The sequence below is a fragment of the Corapipo altera genome, unplaced genomic scaffold (assembly GCF_003945725.1).
Source record: "Corapipo altera isolate COAL_440 unplaced genomic scaffold, ASM394572v1 140b, whole genome shotgun sequence".
Taxonomy (NCBI): Eukaryota; Metazoa; Chordata; class Aves; order Passeriformes; family Pipridae; genus Corapipo; species Corapipo altera.
In genome coordinates, this window is record NW_020884956.1 from 943,627 (window position 1) to 970,361 (window position 26,735).

Genomic DNA, 26,735 nt, shown 5'->3' on the forward strand with positions numbered 1-26,735 from the left:
CATTTCTTCCCCACTTGCATCTATACAGTGTGAGGGAAAGGAAGGTCTCACATCAGTGTCCTGACACCCCATGAAAGGGATAGTGGAAAATTAGTGAGCTAATTTGTGGGTTGGGCAGGACTTTCTTACATTTATTTACAGTGTACATATGTGTGCATACATATCCTTATGAACCCTTATAGTTTACAAATAATTACAAATAATTTTTGTAGTTACAAACAATTTTTGTTTCAGTTTACTGAAAGATCTGTTTTTCTTTAGCAGAAGACCAACATCTTGGCTTGAACTTAAAGGTAAGACTTAGATAAAGGTTGATTTATGATGTATTTTGGAAAATAGGGTGTCATAAAGAGCTGTTAGTTTGCAGTCACTTAAAAGAAAATTAATTTATTGCCACTAGGGAATCTTTTTCTTTTAGAGTACAAGAATGGCTAACCATTCCTTTTGAAGAAATACAGCTATATAGGTAAATATACATACAAAAGTTGGATTGTTTTTTTCTTGTCTTCTGTTATTTCTCATGTGAAAGAAAGAAACTGAGACTGGGACACATCACACTACAGCAAGAGATGGCTCTTACTGATAATTTTCAAATTCTGAGCCTGATTTCACCACATTTTTCTACAGTTTTCCAACTGGGCCCATCTGGCTGCTTTCATAAGCTTGAAAAAGAATACCCAAAAGTTTAGTTTCTCAGTTTCAACTTGCTGGAATATTATTTACAGAAATGGTCAATTCTTCCATGATTATCATAACTTTTTCCTTCAAGTCCTTGAGCACATGTATTTTCTTTTGAAATTGTTCATAAGTTTTGACTCACTTAGTCATCAGTGTCACTCAGTGTCATCACTGTGTTAAATTTCATGGCATCACATCCTTACAAAGCCTCACTGCTGTTTTATAGGAACATGGTCTCTATATAATCATGTTCACCTCAAGTAAATACATTGGTTAAATGAGCCTGGATTTCTTTCCTGGTGAAAGAATCTTCCAGAAATGTAAAAATAAGTACTTTTATTTTTTTTTACAGCAAAGCAAGAACAAAATTCTTCAACTTTAAAGAACATTTTCCATTTTGATTTATTTGCTGATACCCAGTTAGGGACTGGCAGTTCAAGTTCATACCATAATTGATTAGTCTAAAGTCTTATTTTAGTGGGAACAATATCCATCCTGTTTGGTCAAGAAACCTTATGTTTATGGGACTTTTTTGTCAGCCATAAAAAAAATATTTTGAGAAGTGTACATTTCTTATAACTAAAAATAATAGTTTCAAATGTCCACAAGTGACTGAAGGCAGTGATAAGTGACAAAATGATGCCAAGATGAGTGAGAAGTTTGTGTATTATCAGCAGTGAATCCAGCCTTAAATTTTGTTGATATAAGAGAAACTCCTTCTCAAGTTTTGTTTCTTAAGTTCTCCAACAGTGATGCTGTTCAGAGAACTACAGGAAGGGTGACTGTTAAAGCAAATTATCTCATATTTTATTTCTCTACTAGGAGGAAAAACCATTAGCTGAAAATCTGATACGTGAAAAACCTCCACCATCCCCAGGTACTTTGGATTTTTCTATGCCTTTACTACACCTCTTCACTTAATAATAGGCATTTTTATATAAAAATACATTTTTCTGCTTGTATTTGTGTGTGTGTGAAAGTATTTTCCCTGTACAGGAGATGAGAAAGTGCTGAGTGCTCTGTGATATGTATCAAAACAACAGTCCCAGGCTTTTTGTGTTAGGTGGCTTAGACTTGGTTTTTTATTTTCCAATCTGAGTGACTTTTGAAGTCTAAAGTAAATGATTGTGAAATGATGTAATAAAGTCATGCTGGATCTCTCCAATACCTTAAATTTAATCTACACTGGAGGGTGTCACCATTATTAAGTGTGTCATTGCAGCTGAACTGGTGAACACACACAGGATCCATGGGCTGCCTTCCTCAATAACAAGGGATAGCTCTTTATTTGGCTTCAGATAAATCTTATTCTAGGGAGCTGTCCTGTGCTGAGTTACACTGATGCCTGTGTGCTGTTAGGTTATACTGGCAAGGCTGAAATTCATTTGAATAGGTCACCTGTTTATCCCATACAGATGGCAAGGAAAACTTGGAAGTGTGAGCCATTATAACTGATGCAACAATATATCCACGGTTTTGCAGATAATCTAACATTTTACTTTTGTAAGGATTGTTGAGTAACTTCTTTTCAGTGACAGATCATTGAAAATGTGGGAAGGAAGGTAAAGCTTTCATTGTATAGGTGATTAAAATAAGAAGGGATCAAGAAGACTGACTGGTCCATGCAGTGAACATTTTTGTCTCATCTCTCTAGTCACTGATGCTTGGGAGAGAGAGATCTGCTGACACTTTCTTTCCCAATTAAAGAAGGAATCTTTTCAGTGTCTGAGAGAAAAGGTGGGAGCTTGCAGCCACTCCACAGCTCTCTCCAAACCTACTTTTTTAAATTCTTTCTGATCTTATCTTTTGGGAGCCATGAGCTGATTTATAGCTTATAAAGTATCACTCATACATAATGCTGATGTTGGGAAAAACTGATTGTAATTTGCTGAAACTCATATTCTGGTCTGAATACCATTTAAATCTCTTGGGCTGTGCCACTGCAGATGTGTCTGTTCGGGCAAGGCAAACATGGGAAAATATGACTAAAGAAAAGTTCAGAGAACTAAAACAAGAGAAGTGGTCTCTGAGCAAGGCATACCAGGCTGTGGTGCAGCAGCTGGAGGGAACAAAACAGCAAATGGAAGAGCAGCAGTTAAAGCTGAAGAAACTAGAACAAGAAAACAGAAGGCTTAAAGAAGCTGCAGAGGACTCACATAGAGAAGGTGGGAGAAACACATAAGCCATTCTGTAGCTATCTGGTGGGATTTTTCTGATTTCTTACAACCTGTTCCTGTAGTAGTAGCTTTTAAGTCATTGATTTAGGCAAGTATCTGTGCAGAAGTAGTTTCCAAACTTTTGGAAAGTTTTCTACATTTGTAGAAATTTTATCAAGGAATACTTACATAACCATGAAAAAAAAATACTTGGTGGTTGAGTTTTTTATTATAATTTTTCATGGGATTATTCCATAACTGTATTTTGAGATAAGTTCTCTTATGATTCTAGTTTATTGAAATTAATTTTTTTTCATTACAATTAACAAATTGTTGTGAACATTTCATGAGTTTTGATTCAACTTTCTTGTTGGATATTTGTTTTAGCAGAGGAGGCAACAGAATTACTTTCTCTCAGGCAACAAGCACAAGAACTGGTAGATGAAAATGATGCTTTGAAAATGGTGGTTCATCGTTTAAATGTAGAATTAAGTCGCTATCAAACTAAATTCAGGTCATTGTCCCAAGAAGAGGTGAGAGTCTTGGTTATAAAGGCAGTTTCTACTTAATTGTCCCACTGTTATTTATTTTTTGAGGTTTTTATTTTTTTTACAAAGTCTACAAATGGCACAGGCTTTTCCTGAAATTTAAAATAAGCCTTTATCATTAAGTCTAACTTCAAGAAGTCAGTAGTATTCTCCTGTATTAGTAAGATACTGAACTTCCAGTTTTGTTGACTTTGAGTGTGTGTAAGATGTGCAACACATGTAATTAGAAACATAAGCTCTGTTGTGACTGCAGTTGGTGCTTCAAAAAGCAGGAAATAATATCAGTATCTTTTTAAAAATCTGCTCTAGCATGTAAAGCTTAAAGGCTTACCCATGAAAGGACCACCACCACCATGGCTGGTAAGTCAAATAATATTTTCACTTCTCTGTTTATTCCTTTCTAAGTAAAGTTGTAGAATTTCTTTACTGGAAACAAAACATTCAGGATATTATTTACTTACTTTGCTGAACTATCACAAATTAATAGAATATTATAAATATTCTATATATTCTATATAAATACCTTCTTCACTTACCATTGCCTAGCATATAGTTTGCTTCAAGGTCTCCCAAGGTCTACTGCTTAATTGTTAATCTCCTTAACTGTCAGTCTTCTGCTGTTATTATTTTTAAGATGATACTAAAAGAAAATAGAATGTTTCAGTCATTCTGATGGTAGCCTATGAATTTCTGGCAAGGAGAAGGCAAATAGTCTGTGAGATTCAATGCATTAGTAATAGGTAAAAGAATTTCTCCTTGAAATGCTGATCAGATCTTACATTTCCCTTCCTCATTGTTTCTCAGAACTGTATTGTACAGGAAAATGCTCCTGCTCTGTCTTTCTAGCCATAATAGCCAGAAATCATGTACTATTTACTTTTAAAAATGCAGGCTTGAGAAAGTAGAAATTTCTTTCCCACTTACTAATGAATCTGGGATAATTTTTTAATTAGTGATAATCAGTGTAGTGTTTCAGTTTTGGTTTGTATTCATTTGCAGCCACATTCTGCTGTTAGAGCTGCTTTTTAGTGAAGTGTGCCAATACAGTGTCCAACTGCCCTTTTGTCAGCAAGTCATATACAAAAACTATTTACAGCTTTTAAAACTATAGCAGGAGAAGTAAAAAATACAGAGGAGATTAGTTTTTGTAATTAATTTCTATTTATTGATTTATTTTTTCTTTAATTTTCTTTTAAGTTGGATATGAAGTATTTGTCACCTCTTCTGTTGGCTTATGAAGACAGAATAAGAGAAAAGGAAGATTTTATTCTTGAGCATGAGGCAAGTTGCCATTTAAAATACACACTAAAGTGGAAATATATGACTGAAATTTTCTGAAGGGATTTGTCAATGCTCTTTTCTGCTTAAAATTTGAAGTGACTGTTTTACTTTTCCATGCATAGTTATTGTGTCTCATCCTTCTTGACTTGCTTGTTTTTGTCAGCCTGTTCAGCTTCAGAAGTGAGCACTACACTGAGAGGTGGAAGGTGGGCTCTAAGAACAGAGTAAATCATAAACACAGTGGTAGAAAGAATTTACTGCTGTCATCCATAATGGGGATTCAGTGCTCTGTAGAGCTTCTCTTCCACCTGCTTGTGGGTATGAAAGCAGAACTCCCATAGGCTTTAAAAATAGATTTATTTCCTTCCAAAAATTAAGCCATAAAATGAGTGGAAAACACCAAGGATTTTATTACAGTAAATTCTCTGTCTTGTCCTACCATATTCAAATCCATGTCATTCCTTCTAAAAATGTATAGTGTCATCCAGGAATTTCCAGAATTTGGTTTTTTAAATACGTATTTTAAGGATCTACGACTTGCAAAAATGTGGCACAAATCAAATATCAGCATTCTTTTTAATCAGATATTACTAGATTGATGAAACAGTTTAGAAATAAAATATGCACATCTGAATTAGAGATGAGTGAGTTGTGAAATGATATGCTATTAAGTCAGGAATTAGAAACATATATGTTTATAAAGATTTTTTTTGACGTAAAAATGAAAACAAAATACTTCCCTCTAAAGAATTTTATGTGAAATCCTTTGTCTTCCAGGAGGATATGAAGAATTTTAAAGCACGAGTTGAAGAGCTGGTGAAGGAGAATGAAAACCTGCATGAGCGATTAAATAAAAATAACTTCATTACCTCAACAGAATGGCAAGTTATATTACTGGAAATTAATTTAAAAGTTACTAATTATTTTGCTTGTTGCATGCAAACTTTGAAGGTTACAGATTTTAGGGAAAAATTTTTTTTCCCTTCAAGCAAATTGTTTTGCTGAAGGGGTAATAGGGTCACGATTGCCCTGATGGAACAGTGCTGATGTGCAATGCCTGGAATCATTTTGGGGTAAAGATTCAATATGAATGTGCAGTTTTGCACCTGAAGCCCATGTAATTCTGTCCCAGATTTTGAAGGTTTCATACTTTGTGTGCCAATGACATCAGTTTTCTATTAGTATAAAATGGCAACAGAGTGTGGCCTTAGAAGAATTCAATATTCTTGAGCAATGAAACAATGCAAATGTAATGAAGTTAAGTAGTAGAAAATACTTGAGACTTAAGAACAATTTACCTAAGTGAGACATTCGTCTGTTGGTAGCTGAGATGGAGAAGAGACTGTTTGTACTGGTTCATTGCAAGATGATTGTGAGCTTTTTAAGGCAACAGCTATAAAGAAAAAGAAAGGTAGCACAGTCCTGGGGTATTTTAGAATAAGTCCTCCCAGTAGAGGTTGGGCAGGAACAACGCAGCTGTATGGAAATCTCTGGAGAGTCCTGGTCACAGGTTTAGGTACAGAGTATCAAAGCTGAAAGGGTGAAGAGCCTCTTTTGTTTGGAGCTTAGGCACATGGGCCTTTCTCGCTTCAGAACTAAGGCTGAGGAAGGACAGTGTTGCTCTCGGGGAGGAACAGGAGACACAAAGAACAGGAGTGTACAAAGAACATCTCAAGCTGCAGTTCTGGGACTCAGGGCAGTGTTACTAGAACAACAACTGGGTATTCATTCACCATGAACAAACTTGAAGTGGAAATTGGAAGATAGTTCCTAACCAGAGTAACAGTTTTTGGAACAGCATCCCCTGTGAGTGAACATAAAAATTCTTCCTGCACCCATGGCACAGGTGGTAGTTGTGGAAGGGCTCAGGTGGCTCAATGTCTACATGAGGAGCATTTTGACTCCAGGATTTTGACTCTTCCACTCTGAAGTCTTTCTGCAGATTCACCCAACAACACAGACTGACTTTCAATGAGCACCTGCTCGAGGCAGAATTACAGGTGTTAGTTCTGCATAGATTTTGCTAAGTAGGTTGTTTTTAAGGGGTCAAAGTGTTGCACAGGTGCTTTAATAAAATACTGTGGATATTTTATGTGTCCTTGGGTGCTTATATACTGTCCACAAATTGCAAAACACACGTTGGCTAATACTTCTCAACTTTTTAAACTCTTACTAGAACAGCAAATACTTTCTTAAGCTTTATTTTTATAACATCAGAAAGACTGGTATTGTTTTTCTTAAAGGCTGAATTAATACAAGTTAAAAAGCAGAGAGCTGAGTTCTCTGCTCAGGAGAGTTCATTTTAAATGCCCATCTTCCTCAGAGGCTCATAAAGCTCACTGGCAGTATTTTTCTAGAGGTCAAAGCCAAGTAAATCCAAATGCTATCCAAGATTTTATCATGTTTTGATAACAAATCTGCTTCAGTTACTAGTTATGATGCTGTTTCCAGGATGACCTCCTGAAGTTGGAAATCCCTTCAAACCTTATCCATTCTAGGATGCTACACTCCTAATGCACACATACTGATTTTTCCTTCTTTCTGTAGGGATTTTTTGCTTTTGTTACTCAAAGGTTTAAAACATTATTTAAAATAAATTACATTTTGATGGTTGTGAGTTCATGTCTTCAGTAAGCTTACCATAGGTCCTGACATTGCTTCCAATAAGGGTTTTCACTTTGTTCTTTAATGAGGTGCAAATATGTTTTTTAACACCATTGAATGTCAATGGGGACATAAGCTAACATTTGAGTTATATTTTATTTACAAGCTGGTTATCATTGCAGGCAGCAGCTACAAACTCAAGCCAAGCTGGTCTTGGAAGAAAATGGATTGTTGATGGAGCAGCTCAAAATCCAACAAGCTAAAGCAAAAGATAGTCACAGGCAGCATGTGCAAGAAGGTAAAGTGCTTGAGTTGCCAGTCATTTGAACTACACTAAAGATGGTACTACAGGTTTGGGGTTTTTTTGTGATTTTTTTTTTTGTTTATTTTCTACTGTTGTCATTTTTGGGAGGTCTTGCTTTTGTTTGGTTGGGGGTTTTTTGCAACTTTATATGTGCCTAAAAAACATTGCTGAATGTAGGTGACATTAATACGAGATCAAGCTCTTGATGTCAACTGATCCTGAAAAGAATGTCAGTGTCACCTATTGCCACTAAATAACATTTTGACTTCTTCTGAAAAAGTGGCAAGAGCTGTTAATATCAAAACATTCTTTTTTGTAATTTAAGAGCACTTTAAACTGAATGAGAATTTTTCAGTGTAAAATGATGTTTCAATGATCCTACAGCTCAGAAAAGAAGCAGTCTTCAAGTTTCAACATTTTACCAAAACAAGTTGCTTGAGACAACAAAAAATAAAATACAAACAAACTAACAAATCCGCTGTTCCATAATGCTGTGAACAACTAGGAATTAACATATTAATGGTTTAGTTGGAGTTTCACTAGGTGATTGAATTAGTTCTGTTATACCCAGTTGGGTTTTTTTTTTTCCCCTCCCAAAAGCTTCAAAGTTGACCAAACAGATAGTAATCTTAGAAGGGAAGAAACAAAGCCAAGAAGAAGAGATAGCAGAGTACCAGAAGCAATTAGAAGCTTTGTGTTCTACTTGTGAAGAACTGAAAGCCAGAGTGGAGAGCAGAATAGCAGCAGAGGAGCATTTGGCTTTGGTGAATGATTTAAAGAGGTATGAATTTATGTGTGGTGCATGGAGAAGCAATTCTGCAAAGTGTGGACATGAACAGAGCTGCACTCTGGAGGTAGGAGGCCAGTGGAAACTTCTACTGGTAATCCAGGAAGGCAATTACCAAAGTACAAAGAAAGGGAAAGAAGTATTTAAAAAATACTCTCTTGGTTTTTAGGGACATTTAAATTTACCAAAGGATATCCCAGATCTAGAAACATGGGTAGGAGTGTTCCTACCATAGAGTACATACTGCTAATTGTACTGTCTTAAATAGTAGAAGAGGAGGCATTAAAAATATCATTTTTGTCAAATCTATTTATTTCTATCAATGCTATAAATTAAATGTTTTCATTCTTTCGTTCCCATCTTTGGGAACATGTCTAAAGGATCCTGAAACTCTAAACCAGGAGTTCTGAGTTTCTCCAGTCTTTACAATATAGAAATAACAGGAAACAGCACAACTCCAGAGTGCTGCCATGCACTGCCTGCAGAGTAATGTTTCCCTGAAGGCATTCTGTAAATTTATTTGCTTCCAAGCCTTTGGATAGTGCAACTTGCTGTTTTGTGTCCTGGGAAGTTCTCAGACTTTGTATTTTGGCATTGCTAGTAATGTCTTTGGAAAAAAAAAAAAAGGAATACATTTGGCTGCATATTTTTATAATTTAAATGAATTGCAGTCAGAATGAATTATTTAAATCATTCATGATTTGAGAATGTCATACCTGTCTGATGTCACCACTGAACATTAAGTATTCTCAGTGTATCTTTTTCATACCTTTAACAGGGTGATCTTCCTGTAATTTAGCTTTTTAGTGAGGAAGGTCTGTACATGACACCTGTCCTGTGCTGTTGGGTTTTGCAGACAGTTGCAGGAGGAGCAGGAGAAGAAGCGCTGTGAGGTGGAAGATGTGATGGGAAGGGTCACATCACTGAGAGCTGAGAACCAGAAACTGCTCCTGGAGAAAAACAGCTGCCTGGCTGACAACAAGGCCCTGCAAACTGAAATGGAAGTGACACAGAAGACAAACAGGTCACACCACAGTCTCATTTTCTTGTACAGAAATACTTGTATTTCTAACAATAACAGCAGAAATATCTGTAAAATTGTCTGGCTTCCCATAATGAGTGTTTTCTACCTACTGCAGAAAAAACATGTTTCCTAAACATATCTTTGTCAGGTCCAAAGGCCTGGCTGTCAAGTTTTGCTGACTTTTGTATGTTTTCATGCTCACTTTTCTGTGACTACATGCACACTGAGAATATTTCTTTACTGTAGTAGTTAGTAGTGTGAGTAACAGTTAGCTATAGCAATGAATCATTTGTGTACTGGAAATAAGGCCTTACACTATTTGCAAACCTTCTCATGCACCCAGTTGGTTCAGAGATGGGGTCACAACACTTTAAAAAATAAAACCAATATTATTGTTGTATTTCTTAAGGATTATGAACTTTTAACCATTGCACAAACTGTTCTTTTGAACCATTGTTACTGTTATTCAGACAACATGTTGTAAAGAAAAACAGCCCCAAAAGTGGGACATGGTACTTTTGGCACTGCAAATATTGTGAGCCAGTGCATTTTTAGCAGCATGTTTGATTGTTTGAGACTTGTGCATGTTGATTTGCACATGTGATGCGAGTTTTTAATGCCATTATTAATTCCCAATCTGTTCATTTTATAGGCGACTAAAGAAGAAAATAGGTGTTTTACAACTGCAGCTGGAGGAAGTGATGGAAAAAGAAGTTATAGCCCATTATTACCTAACAAACCTTATTGGTCTGGTGGAGAAGATAGCTCAGGAACGTGATCACCTTGTATCTTTGGTAATTACCTTGAAATAATTAATATTAATTGGTATTTCACACCATTATCATCCTACTGGCACAACTTGCAGTTAATCTGAATTATCAAAAAAGAAAACTATAATTTCAGTTTAAGGATTTAGCTATTTAAGTAGACTTTAGCAAATAGGATGGGAACAGCAAAAGATTTTTTCTAGAAGAGTGACTAAAAGCAAGTACCCTTATTTCTGGAGTTAACATAATTCAGCCTTAATTCACATGAGCATTAGGGATTGCAGTGTTATATATCAAGCTTGTAAGACTTTTTTAAACTTAAAATTTTAAGACTGCAAGCTACTTTTACATACATGTAGCTCAACACCAATCTCTAAAATTAATACAGGTCTCTTAATCTAAAGGTAAGGTTTTATCTTTGAAGGTCTCTGTGGACCTTCTCCTGTGGATACACTTGGTGGTATTGCATTTTATTGGTTAGCAGTCATTTTAACAGGCTAATTGAGAGTTTTGGAACAACTTCTCTTTAGTGGAAGTGTCTGGCATGGAGGTTACTGGGCTTTTCATAAGCACATTTTCTTTCCTTTACAAGATCTTGGAAACAATTTCAATTTGACATATTGGTCCTCTGTCTTCAAATTGGTCCTGAAACTGTTTCACAAAACTTTGTCAAAGCTTTTTTGTCTTCTGTTGTTCAAGTTGTACACAAAGGTTGTCATCAATATTGGGTACAAAAGAGCAGTTCATTGCTAATTCTACAAGAGGGACTATGGTGACCCAACTCAAATCCTACAAATTAGGCTTCAGGATTTTACAACTGGGCACAAATGTCTCTTAGGAATTAGGGGAATTGATCCTTAGATCTTGATTTGTGACTTAGATTGCCCAAGTCTTGCTTTTTTTTTTTTTATGAATCCACTGTGTCTGGGCCAACAGCAGAGAGAGATTCAGACTAATTTTTCTACTGAAATAGAAAAAAACTTCAAAATACCCAGTTTACTTTGGTGCCTCATAAAGCTGTATCAAAACAACCCACTCCTACTTTTAATTGCTGAATCTTAGCAGAAAGTTAGACTGCAGGTTTCTTTTAGCAGGTACTCTGATAAGGTTTTCTAGTGGGAAGACCTAGAAAACAAGCAAACAAACAAAAAGTTAGAGGTAGACCCTAATGATTCTGAAGAACCACTACTGGTTATGACAAAGTTTAAAATGTAGTATCATTCCCCACCTCAAAATTCAGTAATGTCAGTTCAGCTACAGCTGTTAATCCTTGCCTTACTCTTTTTTAATTCATTCATTGAATTAAATCATTGAAATGCATTTTATGCAGATTTCATCCAGAAGAAGAGGGTCAGCAGAATGGTACAGCATTAAAAAATTAGCCTATATTCTTAACTTATTGAGGGTTAAAAGAAAATGTGTAGTAATCACATCTCCACAAAAATAAAGGCATAGTCTTAAACTTACTATTTCCAGGAACAGTGACAGCCTAAAACAAAGCAGCAACAAATTTGTTTAAATCAATTCTGATAGTGGAACAGTGATGATGAACTGTAATCCTGAGTTAGCAGCTGTCAAAGTTGTCCTTGTATTGTATTGTATGATTCAGCTGCCTCACAGTAAATCAAACTATCACTTACTGAGCATGAAGTTCACAGACTCCAGCAGGGCCAGGTAATTTTGACTTCTGGGAAAGGAGATGTGTCTCTGCAGTGATATGGGTATTCAAGGTGGTCAGACATTTTTGATTCTAAATGCTACTTCTCTTTTGAATGCTCTCAGTGGATTTGACAATTGAAGCCTCTTACAGTTTTAAAGTTATTTCACTGTTCATAGGTTATACATTTTTGTTTGGTTTACTTTTTACATCTGGGAACGTAGTGCCTATGAAACAGTGAAAAATGGGATCCCTACAAACATATACCTGTAGAAAAATACACAGAATAGGTTGAGTTTACAGTATTAGTATCCTTTCAGAATAATACTGTTTCACAGTATTCACAGTCAGTTGAAAAATTATTAAATAATCAGCCATTAAAGAATGATTTTCAGGACTTGTTTTCAGTGTTGGTTCTTCAGACTATGGGAGCTCAAAATGGAATTGCTGTGTCTTGCTCAGTGTCAGTGTTTTGTCTGCTCTAACATAATGATTACATTTAGTGATGTATATACGTGTGGTTGCAGGCCAGATGTTTGGAAAATGAGAAGCAGGGTGTTCTCAATAAAATGATAGAAGGCAGTCTACGCTTAGGGAGACTGGAAGAGAAAGTTAAGGTAAGCAGTGTTTCTAAGCTAAATATTTATTGTGTTTTGGGTTTTCTGGTGAGAAAAGTCAACAGTTAATTTGTGTCAGTGTTTTTATGAAAGACTTATAGATTATCTTAAAATGTTTCTAAAAAGCAAAATAGATCCTCAGTATAGTTTTCACCATTGTGTTCATACATTGCATGTCTGCCAGATCACAGCGTTTACACCTGGAGAACCTAGGACTAGTTGTAAAAATACTTAAAGATTATTTGTATTTTGGTTTTACTTTGTAGTGTGACCCAAGTCCCACTTTTTTGAGGCTGTACTAATGCTTCAGCTTGAAGTCCATTCCAATTCCAATGGGAAGAATGAAAAACATATCTCAAGTGTACAGTTACCATCAGGTGCTTTCATGTGGCCAAAGGGTGGGAGGTTTAGAAACTCAGGGGATGTTCAAACATGCAGCCGAGTTAGAGAATACATTCTAGGTTATCTTTACAACTCTCTAAACAAATGCAAAGCACAGTGTGGAATTGCAGTATAACAGCATTATATAAATTTGAAACACTTATGTTTCAAAAATTTCACTTCATAAAATATCTAAATACATTAAACACTACCCTAAAAAAATTATCTAATTATACTAATACAGCCATAAAATGTTTTTAACACTTTTCACCCTCATTCATGTCTATCTTCCCTACCAAGACAGTGGCTTATATTCTTGTTAAATACACATTTTATGCAATTTAATAGATCTGTATCTAAGGGATAGAGAAGAGGTTTGCATAAGATTAAGAACATTTACTTGTAGTGAATTTTAAGTGCAAAACCAAATTTAAAAAAATCCTTAACCCATCGACTATTAATGGAAATCAGAAAAAAAGTCTGTAAACAAAGTTCTTAAACACAGCTGTTTCAATTTAACAGAAGTAAGACTAATCTACTTGCAAAACCTTTTCATTCTTTATTTTTGTCAGTAAAGCAGAGGGCTTAAACAGTCACACAACACCTACAAATGTCATATTCTCTTTGGTTATTGTATTAATTGAACTTTGCTAAAAGCTGGTATAATTTATTTCTTTACTGCTTCGGGAAATCACATGTTGGGTAACTGCCCTGTGTCTTGAGTTTCAGGATAAACCTCTTCTGAGGTATTTAGGTGTAATCTGTCTCCAGTGATAACAGTCCTTAAAACACATTCATTTTTCCCGCCAGGGTGACACAGCCGTTGATAATGGGAGTGTTAGCTATTTCTTATCTCACAGAAGTTATTGGGCCTTGGCTTTTAGCCACCTGCAGCTATTTCCTCAAGATACAAGATAAGAAACACAAATTATATGGACCGGACCATGGAGTCCTCAGGGTATGAGGAGAGAAAAGTTTCCTACCTGCAGCTCTGAGTTACTTCCAAGTGCCTACAGTGTGAATCTACTTTTTGGACACAACTAGACTTTTTTTTCTACTCCTTAGACACAGCCAGGTTTACTTACTTACATTTCCCTTTTGCTGAGTTTGTTGCCTCGTGTCACATCAGGAAGCAGCTCGTCCAAAACTTACAGGTCAGATGCACCGTGTGCCTCTCAAAAGATTTTCTGGGGCTTCTTTTACATCACTACAATGGTTATTTGAGGGGATACAGAAGGAAGGTTATGTGGGACAACCCTTCTCCACTGGAAACACATCAGACACCCTACGGAGAGAGGTTGTTCCAAAAGCTGGCAGTTCCATTCCCTTTGGATCACTTCCCTCTGAACTCAGGTCATCTGTGCCTTGCACATAAAATAGATCTGGTCTTCTGGGCCAGAAGACTTTTTCATTAATTCTTTTGAAGAAAGAAAATTAATAAAATCCTGTAGTTTTTCTTTTTCATTGAGAAGTCTCAAATTAAGTCAAGGTCTGTCAAATCTGTTATTAAAGACAAAATCACTGTGAAAATCTTTAAAGCTAAATAACAGGTTATTGCTAAAATAAGCCCCAAACTCATGTCAATAATACACACAGCTTTATTACATATTTTAAACTGAGTTTTTTACACAGCCCTGAAGATAATTGTCAGTGATCTTAATTAAAGTATTTTTAGGTGCCATGGGAGACAGTTGGTAATGTTCTGTAGCACACAATACAAATTCCATCAGTGTTCCCATTCCAGGGCTATTCTGTGAGAATTATAGCACTTCTTATAGAGCAGTGAGAAGATTTCATTCAGATGGTCCTTTGCTCTCTTTTGGAATGGACAATACCAATTTTACTGTTAAAGGATTGAAGAAAAACAACACATGATTGACAGAAAATAGCTTTATTGCCTCAACAAATGATCAGATCATTACATGTACCATAGCCAGCAGCCTCTGTTTGTAGAAATAATGTTTTGTGGGCTCTGCAGTCAGAATTCTCTGCCAGTTTGTAGTTCAGTACTCGAGGTGAAACAGAGCTGTGGTGCCCAGGAGTACACCTTCCCCAAATGACTTAGAAGAGTGTAAGTTATGTCCTCTTCAGTACCAGAGCTGCATCCATGATCATTCCTCACCTTGCTTACCCTATACCTGATGCCATGACCTTGGGCCTTTCTAGCTCTAGAGGAAACTATTACGACTTCCAGCTATGTGTGTTATCAGCCTCTTCCTGGTGGTGATATCTCCACCAGTCTGTTTACTGCCACCTGCTTCACTTCCAGGAACATTAATAGTTTATCTTGGACAATTCAAAGGGAAGGATCTGTGTGTGCCAGCAGCCACGTCTGTCAGTGTGCCCAGAACCACCCTGACCTGCACAGGCTGCATTTTCCATAGATGTTGTTATAATCCATCCAGAGGAGCAGGATCAAAGCTGTGTATCCCTCATATCTGGTTTCAGGCTATAAGAAAATGGTGCATTTTTGCCCTTTGTGCCCCACAGATTTTGCAACCATTCTACACGCGGCTTCAGTTGGCAAAGGAGGAGCAGAGCCAAGAGAGGCAGCTATGGGAGATGAGGAATCATAGAGTCATAGAATCAGCTGGGTTGGAAGGGACCTCTGAGATCATCAAGTCCAACCCTTGATCCAACCCTGCTGTGGTTCCCAGCCCATGGCACTGATGCCACATCCAGTCTCATCTTAAAAACCTCCAGGGACGGAGAATCCACCCCTTCCCTGGGCAGCCCATTCCAATGTCTGATCACCCTCTCTGTAAAGAAATTCTTCCTAATATCCAACCTAAACCTCCCCTGGCACAGCTTAAGACTGAGCCCTCTTGTCTTTCTGATAGCTGCCTGGGAAAAGAGACCAACCCCCACCTGGCTACAACCTCCTGTCAGGGAGTTGTAGAGAGAGATGAGGTCTCCCCTGAGCCTCCTCTTCTCCAGGAGCCAGAGGCTTGAACCATCCCAGGCAGAGTGCAGCTGAAAACACAACACTCACCTTAAAGCAGAGCTCTCTGCAGCTGGGAGGTCAATGACTGGGAGATGAAAAATGGGTTTCACCAACACGACCGGCTGCTTTATCAGCCTTTGCTGTGATAAGAAGGTCTCTCTAGTTCTCTGAAATTATTAATTATGGGCACCTGCCCTGGAGAGAGCATTTCCTGGACTTGAGTAAAGCTGGAGAATTTCTTGGCAGAGGGGAAAGTTCTGCTGTTTCCCTGTGCTCTGCACTTCTTCTGCTGGCTCTGAGCAACCTGCTGCTCAGAAGGAACTTGTTTTCCTTTACCTTCCCACAGCATTACAGTGCAAACACCTGACTCTGCATTTTGGACTCTTCTCTGGGGATCTAAAAAGTTGAATGATGTGACTGGTTGACTTGCAGGCTTCTAATTCTTTTCTTGGATCTGACAGGGAAAAGCTAGGAAAAACCCCATGTGTAAGTCATCCTTAAATATTGAATTACTAATGTTCTAGGTAAATTATTATTTATTATTGTCCTATGAGCTCTAGAAAAATAAACTCCACGATGGCACATTTTACAAGAGCTAAAAAAAGAAACAGTTTGTGGAGGGGATTATACAGCCTTATATACAGCATATACCTAAAAAGGCAATTTTTTTTTTTTAATTCTTCTAAAAGGCAGACTCAGTCTTTCTGCTCTGATTCAGATGAAGATAAAACCTTAGTGATTAGCACCTTAGGTAAAACTTTGTAGTAGCAAGACAAAAATAGCAGTATTTTCAAAGCTTCACTATTAAATAGTTTACAGTTTTACTAAAGGAGGTGCTTCCATCCCAAAACTCTGTTCTATAGCCTGTAGGAAATGTCACATTCTGCTTGTAATCATGAGGGAAAAAAAGCTAATATTGGATTTGGTTTTTGTCAAGAGCAGCAGCAGCTAGACATTGATAACAGTACACAAGCCACAGTTTTTCAGTTCCTCGTGTGCTCATGCAATTTAATGGGGATGTAATTTCAGAAAGCAAAATAATTCTGTATAAAAATTATTTCTTATTTTTGAGATGGGACCAATAAATTTGGTTATTATAGCCATTAAGCAAAAAATCACTTGTGCCTCACTGAACAGAAGGACTATTATGAGAAGCAGCAAGCTAGTTTAAAACACAAAGCTATTCTTTTCCTTCCTCTTAGTATAAATATTGAACAACTAACAAAACATAAGCACTTTTTCTTGGTATGTACTGCTAAATATGACTGTTGGACAAGTGGTAAGCAACAGGTACTGTAATGTGTAGCTTTGCATCTTGGAAAATAAACCCTTTTTTGCAGCTAATTCTGTTCACTCCTAAGACAAACATACAGCATGGTATTCACTGTACACACCAGTTTTATATACAGAACAAAATGAAGTTTAGTACCTTTGAATTAACAAACAGGTTAAAAAAAATCCATAATGCAACCCACCTGACAGATTTAAGCAGGGCAGGAGTGATGTAAAATTAAACTGCAAATCAGCGGCTCCAGCTCTTTCTTTTGCTGGTAGTGACTTGTCCTTATTTCTCCCACAATCCCATTTCCCCTATTATCTTTACCCCTTACAGGTGTATAAAAAGAAAGCAGCTGGGAAGCTTGGAGATATCAATCTCAAGATGACTGAGCAGGAGAAGGAATTTGCTGGGAAGACAGCTCGGTATGAGCAGGAAATGAAGCACCTCCGGCATCTGCTGCAAGACAAGCAGGAAACCCTGGAGGAAGTGCTGGAGCAGAAGAGGTGAGTGAGGCACGGGGGGAACTGCTGTTCTTAAGACTTCTTAAGAGGAGTATCAACCTGAGCCTAATCTTTGATGATTTGAGGGGGTTCTCTAAATCAAGATATGTGTTAGTTTATTTAATAGCATCTTCTGCTAAAGGCTGAACGCTTGCCCATCCCCACTCCTCACCAGTTTTCAGAACAGTAGGAAATGAAAGGAATCTCGTGATTACACATAAGATTTTTGTTTCCTTTTGCATCTGTCTTGCTGAGTAATCCTCAGAGTCATCATTCTCACATACCTTCCCTTAAATAAGCTACGCTGCATGTTTGAGATATAAAAGCTGATGGTGCAGTCCTAGAGTAAAAAAACAGGGTCATAAATACTTCCAGTCTTATTTCACAGGACACTTACTATTATGAGTTTACTAGGTCAGAGTTTATTGCCTAAGTCTTCTGCAGAGAAACTGTCCTTGGAGATAGTTACAGCTGCTGTGCTTTGGCTGGAAAACGCAGGTGTGAAAGTGCCATAGACTGTCCTCAGGAGAGGGTCAGCAGCAAAAAACCTCTGCAGCTGTGCACAGGCAAGGGAGAGGAGCTGTCTTACCTGGGGGGTGACATATAAAATTGTAACCATGATAAAAATTGTTGATCTTTGTTATAAGGAATATTTAAATAAACTCTCACAGGAGAGATGAAAACTAATTCTTGAGTCGGCAGCCCAAATATAAGATTAAGGCTGAATTAATTTAGTTCAGTAAGGGCAGAAAGCTCTATCTTTTGTAAAGAAGAATCTTCTTTCAGAACCTGCTTCTGTTAACTTTTTCATCCTCAAACATCAATCAGTACAGCATTGGCATTTTGTTTACTCTCAACAAGGTATAGAGCCTTACATTTTGGCTAGGTTGGAGTTGAATGGAATTTTTGCTTTTATGTATTTAAGTAATAACAGCCTGCATTAATAACAAACAAACTTAATGCTTTTTGCCTGAAGACATCTGGAAACAGCACATGTATCTAAACTGAGCATGTATCTAGTTTTAAATGCCAAGTGGCGAAGACTTGTGTTTGAAGAGGTGAACTGGCTGTAGGGGAAGGGAAATATTAGTGTCAGGAAAAAAGCCCAGATCATCAGCAGCTGTAGTAACCAAACTGCTCTGTAATCCAAGTTTGTAAGGGAAGGGAGGCTGTGACTAATAAGAATGAAAACACCCCCTCCCCAGCCCATTCTGCTGGATGTATTTTTAGGTTTTGGTGGGGTCAGAATTTTCGAACAAACACCATGCAGAGACAAAACCTGCACTTGGGATGCAGCTGCTTCTCCTCAGCTCACCTGAAAAGCAGCTGAACTATGAAGCAGGACATTGAGCCACACTGAGAAGCCTCACCTGTGACTGTGGAGTGCTGTGTGTGCTTCCTGGACAACAATATGCTGTGACTGCTCACTCCAGAGCAAAGTCAGTGAGTGCTCTCTGGCTCTGCATCTCTCAGATCTGTTTAAAAACTAATCCTCCAAGAAGAGTTCAGATACACCACTATCTCTAAAGGCATCTGTTTTCCTTGCTATTCAAGTAATTGGAACCATGTGGACACTTTTAAAACCAGTTTTTTTGAACTAATCTTTTTTCTAAAATCACTTGCACTGAGGATGAGCACCCTGTAGGTCAGGCATGCTGACAGCATTAAACTACAATTCAGAACTTGCTGATCTTTAGTTTCATCATCTTAAAAAAAGTCCTGGTTTTAGAAATTAGAGGATGAACTAAAGCTTGGGTAGTGTTCTGCACTACCGTAACAGTAAACCAGATTAAACTCTTGTGTATTAATTGTTGACCATGAGGGTGCTGTGCACGGTGCCTGCAGACTCCAGTTGGAGACCAGGGGCAACAGGGAACAGGAGATTGACCTATCAAGATATAAAAGTTCATTTGAAAACAAAATGCTGAAAACATTCCAAAATCACAATACAGAGGGCCAGGGTCAACCAGTGGGTGACACTGAGGCCTGCTAGTTGGGGGAGTAAATTCAGTCTTTGTGCCTCACATCTTCCCCAGATGTAGGCTGAGGAGAATGATAATTGCCTTTGTAAAGCATTTTGAAGCATATTCCAAGCACTGGTAAATATTAGACACTCTCATCCTATCTCAAGGAGAAATATACTTCGTGAGAGCAAAGTCATCTACAGTTTTGGTGTTTTAAAAATGAGAGATTGCTTCTCAATAGCTTTTTAGCAACTTGGCAGAAATGGAAAGGTCCAACTAATTAACTGTGGCCTCTCACATTCTTGGGCAGAGTCTTAGACTGCTTTTAGCACCTGTACTGCTTTCACCTGCTGCCTTTTGCTTTAATTCCATTTTCAATGGTTACTGATCTCCTCCACCACCAAAAGTTCATTCCAAGCAATATATGCAAGAATAACCTAAAGCCCTTCTCTACGAGGTTTTTTTTCTTCTTCCATCTGTATATCACGTCATAAGGTGAAACACAAAGTGGGCAGGGACTATGGCTGGGCCACTTTTCACCACTTCATTCTCAGGGTGATCAATCACAAAGGACTCTCAACACATTTATGTTGTGCATTGATTTGTTTCTCATTTTTAGAGCCTGGTATTGGGGAGGATTCGTGTAGAAGGGTAGCTCTGTCCAGTGCTTCAGGTAGTGCCCTGCAGGGGCTGTATTAGTCTGTACAGCATTCAAATCTGTGTGCTCATTTTCCATGCAACAGCTTTGCTTTCCACCTCAATTATCTTGATATCCTTATTTTTTTGTACTTTGATACAGACTAAAAATGAGTCAGAGGAAACCCAAGAGCTTAACCTTGATCTAAAAAGCTTACTAAAATAAAAAGCCTGTGCTGGAATACACTGTATTATTAAATCAAGTTGGCTTCCATGCTTAAAAAAATAACCTATTCTTGAGAAAGATGCTAAACAATTCATTCATTTATGCTTGGGCATCAGAGAAATGAATCTGTGAGGCTGTAATGCCTTAAGGACTGTCCTCTAGCTTTGTCTCCCCTCCTAGTTTACACCACCTTTGTTTGGCTGCCACAAAGAGGCATTAGCTGAGACTTGATCCAACTTGTTACATGGGTCCAAGTGTTTCTTTTCTGGTCATATCCTTGCTAGCATTACATTTAGTGGGCTTTTTCAAAAGCAAAACAGGCATGAATATTAATCAGATAATTTCAAGCACTTAAATACAGGCCATTTCTAATTTGTTTATCCACATACTGTAATTCTCTTCCGCTGAAACGTTGTTAAAATTAGGATTTCTCTTCGTTTTTTTCCCCTAGGAAAACGGAAGGGGAACTTGAAATCATTTGGGAAGCCACAACCAAAGAAAACAGGAGAATGAGAGAACTCTTACATAAATCCCTGAGGAAGAACACCACGTGGAATGCTGGCACAGCTCATGAGCCACACTTTGATGAAAGCTCTCAGAAGGACCTAGTTTACAGACATGATTTTAGCTATTGTGATGTGAAGACTTCATCCCCTACTAAAAATGAATTTCAAGAAGAGTCTCAGTGATAAGAATCTGCATCTCATCAGAAAAAGAGAACTCAGTGCCTGAATTTGACTTTCTCAGCAACACAAGATATGATGGAACATTTCCCCCTTCAAAATGACTGGATTTTTAAGGTCATAACAATGACAACAGCATATTCTCCAGCTGTGCCATCAATAGGGTAAATCCAGCCTGAAATATTACTTTAATACTTGAAGAAAAGGCTATTCCTTGTTAAGACAAAATGTGGTACAGCTTTAAGTTAACATGAAAAGACAAGTAACCAGTTAACAGGATAAAATCTGACTGTGGAGCAGCCAGGACTGAAGCATCCTCCTGATAACTGGTGATACCTGAATGCACAACTGTCCACTCCACAGGTTTACAGGAGCCTGAATGCACAACTGTCCACTGCACAGGTTTACAGGAGCCTGAATGCACAACTGTCCACTCCACAGGTTTACAGGAGCCTGAATGCACAACTGTCCACTCCACAGGTTTACAGGAGCCCAGGTGTTGGGAAGCTCCTGCTGGAGTTTTGCCAAGGGGATGAGTTGCCAACACAGGGTGCAGTTCTCCAGATTGTCTTGTTCATTCTGCTTCAAAAGCCACCTTTCTTCCAGAGCATTCTCTGCAGCAGTGACAGCCTTTAGATTATTGATGCCTATTTGTCTGAGCTTTCATAATTGCTGATTTTTCACAGTTTTGCACATCAGCTTTGTAGTACTATCTGTTAGTATGAAATAACTTGATTTTGGATTTACTTATAACTTGCTGGATCAGCTTTTTGCTTTTCCTTCATTTTCATGACAAAACCTAAATGGTACCAGGAAACTGTAGCAGTACAAAAAACCTATAACTCTCATAGTTGTGTAATATTAAAAATAATGAAGAATTTCATTGGCTTTGACCAAAGTTAAGGAAAAGAGCAGAAAACCAAGTTAAATACCAAAAGGAACACACTGTTTGTGTCCAGAAAGGTTCCTGTGGTATTTTCCTTCAGGGTAAGGCCATGACTCAGCAGAACAGCATTATTCAGGTCAGGGTGGAGAGAGCACCTTCTCTCATATCATCTCTCATATCTCTCACACCTCGATGGGATGGGTGGATGTAGGGCTTTTAAAGCCCTGTTTCTTTGACAGGAATAAAACAAGTGCAACAACCTTACTGGCTCATCAAGAGAGCACTGCAGCATCCAAGGTCACTCAGGCACTATCACCACAATCTCACAGCACCACTATCTCAAGGTCTCCATGCAGACTTAACAAGAACTCCACCTTCAAATCCTTTCATTCCCCTGGCTTTTTCAACTTGATTGTTTTAGGACTCTCTGCCTCAAAATAGCACCCAGAAACTATTTTTAAACATGGCCTAAATCCCTTTGTTAATATGTGAAGTTGTCAGGGGAATGGTCTGTTGCTAAACCAGTTCTGTCTCCTGTCTTCCCTGAATTTTTTCAAAACTGATTTGAAATGTCAGGTGTGAAATACCTCTTCAGACAAGTCAGACACAGGCAACACAAACACGGGCAATACACTCCCCTGCTTTCCACACAAGCTCCAATCTGCAGGTGTCCTTACAGGGACCCTGAAAGAGCATCCAGCATGGCTCTACCCACAGTTTGTCATGTTTTTGAAGGCAGATTTTGAAAATGAAGCTTCTCATACCATGTTTTTTAATATAAGCATCTCTGAGTATGAAAATACAAATTCTGAACTGCACATGTAAATTATTTACACATTCTCATGGTTTTAATTGCCCTTTTGAATATGTCTCAAGAGTTTGTAAAAATAAGCAGCTTCATGAGGAAAAACTATCATACTGGTAATTCCTCAGAACTAGAAGCAAGACTTTCAAAACCCGTTCAAGTGTGAACCTGTTGGAATTCTGCTTGGTTGCTACACAGTTATTGAAGAGAACTCTACCTTAAACCCCCAGAACATAATGACATTTTTAAATCATAGCTTTGCCTTGTTTCATAAATTTAGATGCTACAATAACGAAATTATGTGACTGTTTTATTCTACTACAAAAACTCTACCCCTGCCAGGTTATCATTTTCTGTTACTCACCCAACATCAGCAACTTGCTGTTTTCCCTTGACTACACATGACAGAGTATCCTGATTCCCATATGTTCCACCTGCCTTTCAGTTACAGCATCTTCCAGTCTGTAAACTGAGCCCATGAAATAGTTCCAGCTTCTTTTCACAAGGCAACATAAAAGCATGCAGCGTTCTTCCATTCCTACCAAGAAACTGAGAAAACAGTTCAGGATTTCTGGATGTCATGTTGGGGTTTTGTTGCTGAATAGACAGATAACTGACCATAATTTTCCCTAGAAAAACATTTGGATTAAATAATGTGATTATATATTAAAAAAACAAGCATTGCTACCACCTTTCCAAAAGCAAAACCACAGGAGAGTCTGCAGTGAAGCTCAGTACTTCCAGTCCATTTGCCAACTCCTGCTAAAATATATCAGCATTACTTCTTACTTCACTGGCAGAGCAGAGCATCTCATTTTCTGTGCTTCAGTTGTTGTGTAAATATGAGGGAGAGTCAGATACTCAGCAGTCAAATGTGTGTTCCAATGTCCTGTGAACTGGCAGGGAATTGGGCCATCCTTACCTTATCATTTCCAGTTTCCAGATAACTTCCCCCTGCCCATTAACAAGTCATTTAAACCCAGCTGTTTTCTTTTTCCCTACCTCTTTAATTTCAAGCCAGAAAGGTGCTGTTATCTTCCAGGCCAGAAAATTCCGTTTCAGCAGCTCAGAAGAGAGAACCTCCTGAGACTTCTTCACCGTGAGAAATTCCTCCTGGCACATTATATTACATCAGGAGTTCTAAGGGCTTTTCTCCTGGGACTACAAATCCTTGGTTGGCCAGGCCTAACTCTTCCATTTTAGGAGAGCTCTAAGTACTCATCCTACTCCACAAATTTAATGTAAATCGGTATGATAAAAATTCCACAGTGTTAACCTGCTTGAATCTAGAAAAGCAGATGCATTTTGAAGGCTTCTTTACCTTTAAAAATATGGTTTCTCAGCGAGTGAGCTCTCCAGATTTTTTTTTTAGCCCTGAATGTTTTTTTTCCTGTACTAGATTTATTTCACCATACCTATATAAGCACATGTTCAGATATATAACAGAGAGAGAGAGATATTTTAGCAATTAAAATTGTTTTATACCTCAAATGTCTGGATTTGGTAAAAATAAAATGAAGCTTCAAAAGTAGCACAGAACATCACAACCTCCACGGAGTGCTTGAGTATTCACTGCTTCCTTCCTCAGCTGGAGGTGGGCAGATGCTCTTCCAAAGCCAGTGTGATCTGGAAATCCCTCCTTAGTTAAAGGCTAGTGGAATGCAACCTGAGTTTTGGACTCAAAAAGGAGATCAAAGCCAGGACTGGTTCTTCAAAGGGAAAAAGGTGAGGAGCTGGCTGTGCATGAGAGGAATCGCTGACTCTGATCAGGCTTTGAAACACTGGGGAAAACTGAAATCTTTGAAGAAAACCAGCGTGACATACTCAAGCTAATTTTCTTCAGAGGCCATTAAAATTCCTTCAGAACGTCCTTAAGAAGAGACTCCTTGATTTTTTGTGACCTTTTGGATAGAAAACCATACCCAGCCTTTAGAAGTTTATCAAGAGTCTCTGAACAGCTGTGCTTAAAAAATACATGAGACAAACAAAAAATCTGTCTTTAGACTAAAGACTGTGCAGGTCTAGTACAAAACCTTTAGCAAACCTGAAAAGCTTTTCAAAAGCTTATTTGTCACAGAGACAAAAGCAACTGCACTGTAACCAAAAACTGAGTAGGGAAAAAATAAGGGTATTTAGATCCCATCTGCTCTGTGAGCATTAGGAACTACAGTCATCTAATATTTTCTGTTGACTCCCACAAGATGCAAAAATCTTGCAAGCCAGTGGCATCACCACAGCTATTAAAAAAGACTGTTTTCTTAAATTCCACTTGCAGCATTCCTGCAATTACTCAGAAAAAAAAAAATGCTTTTAAGGATGACAGGAGTGAGATCACATCTCAGGGCACATCTGTGAACGGTGGGATTCAAAGAAGAGCAAATGCAAGGGAACAGCCTGGTGCTCTGATGAAGTAACCTGTGAGCAGCAAGGTTAGAATGGAAAGTATCCCCTCTGAGATACTGCTAAGCTACAATTAAAAGCTGCTGGTTAGGATGATCCTCATTTGCTTTAGTATTGGTCAAAGCAGAATGTGCTTTAAAGCAATAAAATACCAACCCTGACAAATATTAACCTTTATTATTAGTGGCTAGTGATAATAAAAGGTGTATTTATACACTGTGGCGTTGCCATTTCCCGAATTAAAGTTGAAAATTACTTTTTACGATTTAATTGGTAAATAGCATTTAAAAGGTTCAAACTGCAGTGTTTAAATAGGAACAGCCTGCACAGTGTTTGCCCCTCTAGTCCCTTGGAGTTTGAACTCCTTATCACTTCATCTGTGTGAGATCCTTATCTCTTCGTCCCTATTTGAGAGGGAAGGAATCTTTTCCCACGGCTGTAAAATGCCATTTCTCTTGTCCCTGAAGAAAATAACATTGGAATCCTTGAAATCAATGTTTATTTTTTCCTTCAGTGGCTGAGGAAAAGAAGGATTGCTGGTAGAATTGCAACTCCTTTCATAAGTTTACCAAGGCATTCCAAAAAGATTAACCCTTAAAACAAAATTAGACCATAAATGAAGATGCTTTCCTATTTTATAGGGAAACACAGACTAGTTAAGGTCACCTCTTGAACAGGTGGGAACTCTCCAGATCCACATTCCAGGTTAACTAAAGAAGCCAACTGCTTAGGCAAAAACTCAAACACCATATTTTCAATGCTACCCCTATTGTCTCTGAAGATACAAAGTGGAATAAAGATCTGATGCAGAAAGAAAAGGCAAGCAAAACATCTGCACAAAAAACCCAAAGATCGTTACACAAAAAAAAAATCCTAAGCAAAACTTCACTTAACACAGCATTAAAGATGACATATTCCATTATCTTTTCATCAAAATTACGTATGTGTTTTTTCCTCTTTTTGTTGGTCTGGAAATTCCAGGGTAGAGTTAATGTGATGCTTCATTTTGAGGTCAAAGTCAGCCCCAGAATATGACCCCCCCCTTCTTTTTTGACATTAACTATTTCAATAGTCTCTGTGTGGCATTTCAGGAATGATAAAAATATTATAAATCTTCATTTCAAAATTATCAGCTGTAGAGAACACAGAAGTACATGACATAATATCCAACCCCAAACGAGGGAGCTGAAGTCGAGGGATATGAAAACATTATCTTATTTAACCCTATGTCAGAATTGCAATGAAAAATATTGTCAAAGACCTTGTAAAAGATGCAAAAAAAGAAATAAATACCTGCCTTTTCATATGCTTGTAGTAAGACTATAATTTTAACATGTTTTATTATCTTTATCTGCAGGGGGAAAAAAGAACTTTTATCTGACCATTTTTCGTGTGGTAATTTTTCAACAAGAAGTTATTTAAGATGGAAGAGCTTCTCTTGTAGCTTAACCCTATTCTTGTGAGAATTAAACAAAAAAAAAACCCCAAAGACAAGAAAAAGACAGTGACTAAAAAATACACCTCTGGGGGTTTTTTCAGTCCTGGCTTTACTTTGCAACCTCAGCCTTGGAGAAAGACATTCCCAGTGCAGTCTGACTCAACCACCCC

General features: G+C 37.8%; 1 protein-coding gene across 2 annotated transcripts in view; it reads left to right on the forward strand.

The window, feature by feature from the left end:
• CEP89 (centrosomal protein 89) overlaps positions 1 to 26,431 on the forward strand; it is a 33,132-nt gene extending 6,701 nt beyond the window's left edge. The window contains exons 6-20 of one of the 2 annotated variants that reach the window (XM_027663718.1): positions 262 to 293; positions 1,501 to 1,555; positions 2,625 to 2,843; positions 3,225 to 3,367; positions 3,692 to 3,742; positions 4,580 to 4,663; positions 5,441 to 5,544; positions 7,450 to 7,565; positions 8,172 to 8,352; positions 9,215 to 9,382; positions 10,035 to 10,176; positions 12,334 to 12,423; positions 17,361 to 17,530; positions 20,805 to 21,399; positions 21,517 to 26,431. In XM_027663718.1, coding sequence (XP_027519519.1) covers positions 262 to 293; positions 1,501 to 1,555; positions 2,625 to 2,843; positions 3,225 to 3,367; positions 3,692 to 3,742; positions 4,580 to 4,663; positions 5,441 to 5,544; positions 7,450 to 7,565; positions 8,172 to 8,352; positions 9,215 to 9,382; positions 10,035 to 10,176; positions 12,334 to 12,423; positions 17,361 to 17,530; positions 20,805 to 21,042 — 1,793 coding nt within the window. In that variant the 3' untranslated portion in view covers positions 21,043 to 21,399; positions 21,517 to 26,431. The remainder of the gene's footprint in view (positions 1 to 261; positions 294 to 1,500; positions 1,556 to 2,624; positions 2,844 to 3,224; positions 3,368 to 3,691; positions 3,743 to 4,579; positions 4,664 to 5,440; positions 5,545 to 7,449; positions 7,566 to 8,171; positions 8,353 to 9,214; positions 9,383 to 10,034; positions 10,177 to 12,333; positions 12,424 to 17,360; positions 17,531 to 20,804; positions 21,400 to 21,516) is intronic. The other variant, XM_027663720.1, reaches the window with a different exon arrangement.
• Positions 26,432 to 26,735: the final 304 nt, after the last annotated feature.